The sequence below is a fragment of the Poecilia reticulata genome, linkage group LG13 (genome assembly GCF_000633615.1).
Source record: "Poecilia reticulata strain Guanapo linkage group LG13, Guppy_female_1.0+MT, whole genome shotgun sequence".
In the NCBI taxonomy this organism is placed as follows: Eukaryota; Metazoa; Chordata; class Actinopteri; order Cyprinodontiformes; family Poeciliidae; genus Poecilia; species Poecilia reticulata.
Window position 1 is genome coordinate 6,267,296 of NC_024343.1, and position 6,007 is coordinate 6,273,302.

At 40.8% G+C, this 6,007-nt stretch overlaps 2 protein-coding genes across 7 annotated transcripts in view; one reads left to right on the forward strand and one right to left on the reverse strand.

Annotated features, from left to right (window-relative positions):
- Positions 1-6,007, reverse strand: part of nf1a (neurofibromin 1a) — a 120,065-nt gene that overhangs the window by 36,322 nt on the left and 77,736 nt on the right. The gene's annotated exons all lie outside the window — the stretch shown is intronic.
- Positions 1-6,007, forward strand: part of LOC103474300 (oligodendrocyte-myelin glycoprotein-like) — a 41,145-nt gene that overhangs the window by 8,226 nt on the left and 26,912 nt on the right. For 3 of the 4 annotated variants that reach the window (XM_008425145.2, XM_008425148.2, XM_008425144.2), the window contains exon 2: positions 3,167-3,364. The exons of the other annotated variant lie outside the window; for it this stretch is intronic. In XM_008425145.2, the coding sequence (XP_008423367.1) occupies positions 3,177-3,364 (188 nt within the window). In that variant the 5' untranslated portion in view covers positions 3,167-3,176. The remainder of the gene's footprint in view (positions 1-3,166; positions 3,365-6,007) is intronic. 4 annotated transcript variants of the gene reach the window in all.

Consider the following 6,007-nt stretch of genomic DNA (forward strand, 5'->3'; position numbering starts at 1 on the left):
GAAGGATATATAAAAAATACATCTATGCCTTCATCAAGCTAATAATGTGTTAGTTTTTGAAATTACTGCTCTAAATATTTTTGTTGCACTGCAGTATTTTTAGTGGCTGAGTTGTTGCCCAGAAGCAGAATTTAAAGTGCCACCACATACAAGCAGCTTGACTTGTGGTAATTGGCTGAGTCTAACTTTGGTCTTATTGCATATGTATAATTATGTCTTAGTTATGAGATGGAGGGGGTGAAATATACTTCTAAAAAGCTGTAAGACGACAGGAGATGATGGCAAAAAGTTATATTATACTCTTCGTCCAAGACACTCAGGCATAACTCTCAGTTTCATAAAGAAGCAGGAGAGAATGCAAACTAAACAAATCACATTCAAACATTTTTCTAAAACATATTGTTCAGCATAAGTATTGACATGAGGAAAATGATGAAAGCCATCAATAATTTTTCCTCTCCATTCCAATTATGCACTAGCTTGTGCAGGTACTATATTTAAATCGCAATCCAATACAATAATTTCACGATACGATACGATACGATATACAATATTCTGGTCACGATACGATATGTATCACGATATTTTTTGAGTGATACAATTAGATATGATTTAGTGCATTTTTTAAGATTTTCTGAAAGATTTTAGAAGGACAAAGTGATTTTAGTGACATTTTGTGTTCCATAGACTTGAATTTAGTTAACTGAAAACTTATTAAAAGCACCAACTACACAATACCTGACTCTGATTGGACAGTCTAACAGTCTGCAGCTGGACAAAATGAATCAAAGATGCAGTGAGAGAATTAGTTTCTGTCATTTAATTCATGTGGATTTGACATAAAACTCAAAAGTTTAATGGTAATCCAGGAGCAGAGTGGGGAGATTATCAGCCTCTGTAGACTCTCAATATGCAAATGATTGCACTTATGTTTTTTCTTTTGGACACAAATGCAGTCTTTTGGACTATGGGGAAAAAGGCTTTTCTACCTTGGTTCCCGGAGTTAGCCGTGGCTGTAAGCTGTTTACTACTAGCTGCTAAAGTAGTGGCTCCGCCTCACCCCGTATAGTGATCGACTCCCTGCAGCTACGCAGCGCCGCTATTCCCCTGCTTGCATCTCTGAGTAGCTGCCTCTCAGACTGCCAGGATCTCATCGTACTCTCAGTCTCTGATACTCTTTGTCTGTTGCTAATAAGAATGATCGATCAGCCATTGTTACCATGGAAATCCTCACTGCGCCGCGGATTCCTGGGGGTTTTTCCTCTTCGTCTTCCTGCTCAAAACACAGCGCCGCTGCGCGCCCGCTTCGGATGTTATCAACCCATGTTCATTCTTCAGATAATCCTTTATRTACAGAACAGAAACMGCTAWGCYAAAAACTAATTACGAAGTGAATGCTACCAGTCGAAATTTGCATTAATTTTGCGATCTCACTGCTTTTGCAGCTGCTCCGTTCACGCCTCTACTCCGTTCCGCTTCTTTTTCACGGTTACTTGCGCAACTTTATCTCGTTTCTCAGCAACAAAATACAGCCCATCGTTATTTATTGAAGATTATACATTTCCAAAAACACATCTAATATTTCGTTTCGTTTTGTACGTTTGGAAGCTCATTCCCTCTCACATAATCGGAAAAGCCGGGGAATGGCGGCACTTTTGACATTTGTTTGACATTCGGAAAAATATGGTTTACTAATTTTAGCATAACTCCGGTTATACTTGACCTATTAACACAATTTAAAAACTGGTGTGTAGTTTATAATGTGCACTTTAAGCTCAAGTTGAAAGTGAGACTATGGGAGGCGGAGTCTTGCTGCTATGCCGTAACAAACTAGATGTTAAAAAGAGCTATAAGGCTATGGACCCCTATGGTTTAACGAATCGATACTCGCGGATGAAAAATCGATACTTTCCGAGGGCGGAAAATATCGATATATATCGCCGAATCGATTTATTTATACAGCCCTAACGCAGATCAGTAAACAATTTGGGGTTAAGTGCCTGGCCCAAGGGCACATCGACATGAAGCAGGAGGAGGATGGCATTGAACCTACAACCTTCTGATCACAAGACGACTACTCTACCCACAGAGCCACAGTTGCCCCAGATGTGCTAAAGGGAGAATCAACCAAACATTATTACAGGAAAACTGTTAATTCCTCACGTTTCCCCGTCCATTGAGGGGGAGGAACCATGCAGAGAGGGTTTACTTCTTACTGCAGCTTTAAGTCCAGTGTAAAGTTTCCACAGTCACTGATGATTTGGGCTGCCATGTTGGTTCTGGTCCACTGTGTTTTCTAAGATCCAAAGTCAATGCAGCTGTCTACCAGGAATTTCTAGAGCACTTCATACTTCCCTCTGCAGACAAGATGATGATTTTGTTTCCCAGCAGTACTTGGTACCAGCCCACACTACCAAAGGTACCAAAAGCTGATTCAAGAACAGGAACAACAGGAATGACCAGTAGGCTCCCCTGACCTTTAACACCATAGAGATGCTATGGGTTGTTGTTCAGTGGAAGAGAAGAGACATTTGACCCAACAATGCAGATGACCTGAAGGTTGTCATCAGAGCAACCTGTCCTTTGACCTCAGCAGAACCACAGGTTGATCCACTGCACGGCGGGCTGGATTGTTGCAGGGATTTATGCACAGAGCCCAAACCAAATGTACACGGCATATAAATGAACAAGCTTTTCAGAATCGTAACCTTTCTGTTTCAAATGTCCTTTTTTATTTATCTTATATAGTATTTACATTTTCTAGGAGACTAAATCTTGAGTTTTCAATTATCTGTAAGCCATAATCATCACAACTATAAGAAACAATAGCTTGAAATATTTCAATGTGTACTGAATCTATACGAGTACAGTGGGTACAAAACGTATTCAGACCCCTTAACATTTTTCACTCTGTTTCATTGCAGCCATTTGCTAAAATAAAAATAATTATGTCTCATGAATGTTCACTCAACATCCTACCTTGACAGAAAAAACAGAAATGTAGAAATTTTTGCAAAATAAAAACGCCAAATGAAGCCTTTTGTTTACAAATTTGTCAACTAAAATTGTAATGGAAGTAAACATTTCTACACATAACTGGTTTTAAACCATTTCTTCTAATTCTTCTGAAAACTCGATAATGCATATCTAACTTTTGTTTCTCTAGAGGCATCACCATGCTGACGTCCTCCCTGTTCCTTGTGCTKTTCTGTGGGCTTTTGGGAGACTGGGTCTTGTCCATCTGTCCATCTATGTGCTCTTGTAGTGGGGGTCACCGTGACGTGGACTGCTCTTTAAAAAGTCTAACCAAGCTGCCACATGGCCTGCAGCACAACATCCGTTTTCTCAACCTGTCATTTAACAGGTAAGTAGCTGTAATGCTTAGGGCTGTAGAAATAAATCGATTCAGCGATATATATCGATATTTTCCGCCCTCTGAAAGTATCGATTTTTCATCCATGAGTATCGATCCGTTAAACCAGTGGTCCCCAAACTACGGCCCGCGAGCCGGATCCGGCCCGCCTCCACATTTGGTCCGGCCCCCTGAACAATACCAGAGAGCATTCAGAGTTTTTTTTCATTTACCGTATTGTCCGGATTATAAGTCGTTTATATGTGGATTTTTTTTTCAACTACCAGGGGGCTCTTTAGCAGGAAGTGAATCATTGAAAGTCTCGGTTACTTGCGCGCCAACATTGAGCCCACAAGCAGCAAAATGAGTAAGACACAGTTCAGATGTCTTTGGAAAGTTTATTTTTCAAAGGGGAAATGGCCCAGAGAAGAGACAGGAGAATGGATTAATCCCGGACCGGTAGGTGAGTCCCACATTACAAGCCCGCTCCGTATAACATGCGGCGACCAAGCTTCAAGATGCTTTTCCACATAGAGACCAAGCACGCTGTGCTCAAGCAACACAGCTCGGGTGTTATTGTCTCCCATCACTTCCAGATGAAACCGTCTCGTTGCAAAGAAACAAGCTCAGGGCTCCCGTTAGTCATCCTCGTGAGTTAAAATTTTCACGAAAGTAAAATGTTCGTTTTTGTGGCGCTTCTGTATATTATTTTGAAGGGATTTATAAACGTTACTATAGCGACCAGAGTCAGAGCGTTTGGGCAGTGGTAAAGAGGAGAGGAGTAGAGCTTGTGAGTCTTAAGTCTGGTTTAGACGGAAAGATTTAAGAATTGTCGACCGATTCTCCAAACCTCTGTGACCACAGAGCTGATAAAAGTACAACAGGTTCGATCGTTTTGTGTTCAGCCACAAAGCAGGAACCGATTCCAGTCGCAAGCATCCCAATTCCAGAGGATAATCCAGTAAAAACCCCCAACATAGCGAGAATTTAGAATAACCAAACACATGTAGAAGCGATAGTTTGTGGACTCACTTTAAGAGATAAAAGATATAATAAAAAGAAAAGGCGGTGGATAAAAGACGGGAGCAGCCGCTCTGTTTGCTGCACTATAATTTGGAGGTGAATATGTTTTTTCATAGTTAACATTTTTAACTGAATAAACATAATAATGACCTTTAGATGTAATAATAAACATTTCCACATATCTCCGATATCCACCGGACTCTCTGTTGCGCCATATGTCAGCTGTTTGGGATTCCCCTCTGTTCTTACGTCACCGCGCTTTCTGATTGGCTACCTGTCACATTCAGCAGGTCGTATTCTCGTTCCAAGTCAGGGAAAACCCCACAGGCTGCGATAAAAAAGGCCAAGACAAACCAAATAGGGCATATTCAGTATTTAGTGGGAATAACATGCAGAAGCCTTACCTGACTGTTCATCCCCCCTTCCACTGCCCCTCTCAGGGGCCACAACAAAATTTCCAAGTCTTGACCGGTCCGCGGTAATAAAAAGGTTGGGGACCACTGATTTACCACATACTAGTAGCAGACACGAAGGATCAGCACTTTTACTGTTACAGTTATCGTTCGGAAACTACCGTAATCAGTTCAGTTAAATCTAAACTTCGCTACTTTTTCTTTTTCAACGTAATAAATGTGATATTCAATTGACCTGTTATGACTCAAATGTTGGCTGTCCGCCCCCCTCTGCTGCTGCTGCATCGTTGTGGAAAACCTGGAGCGGCAGAGATATCTGAGGCTTATATGTGTATGTTTACTGKTTTAAAAAAACAACAAAAAATTTTGGGGTTGTGGTTTATAGTCCGGTGCGGCTCATAGTTTGAAAAAAATACGGACTATAATCCTTCCTGGATTTTTTCTGTGAAGAACCCAAAGAATGTTTTTTGATTGTGCTTTCTGGAAAACAATATATTTTTACATTTAGGCACTCCTGCAATCGTCACACTTTTTCTGTTACAAACTGACTTCGACCCCCAGCAGAGAAGGAAAAAGTTATGTGTCCCTCACAGAAAAAAGTTTGGGACCCCTGCGTTAAACCATAGGGGTCCATAACCTTATAGCTCTTTTTAACATCTAGTTTGTTACGGCGTAGCAGCAAGACTCCGCCTCCCTCAGTCTCACTTTCAACTTGAGTTTAAAGTGCACATTATAAACTACACACCAGTTTTCAAATTTTGTTAATAGGTCAAGTATAACCGGAGTTATGAAAAATTAGTAAACCATATTTTTCCTAATATCAGAGAAATGTCAAAAGAGCCGCCATTCCCCGGCTTTTCCGGTTATGTGAGAGGGAATGAGCTTCCAAACGTACAAAACAAAACGAAACATTAGATTTTCTGTGTTTTTGCAAATGTATAATCTTCAATAAATAACGATGGGCTGTATTTTGTTGCTGAGAAACGAAGTAAAGTTGCGCAAATAACCGTGAAAGAGAAGCGGAACGGAGTAGCGGCGTGAACTGAGCAGCTGCAAAAGCAGTGAGATCGCGAAATTAATGCAAATTTTGACTGGTAGCATTCACTTCGTAATTAGTTTTTATCTTAGCGGTTTTCTGTTCTGTATATAAAGGATTATCTGAAGAATGAACATGGGTTGATAACATCCGAAGCGGGCGCGCAGCGGCGCTGTGTTTTGA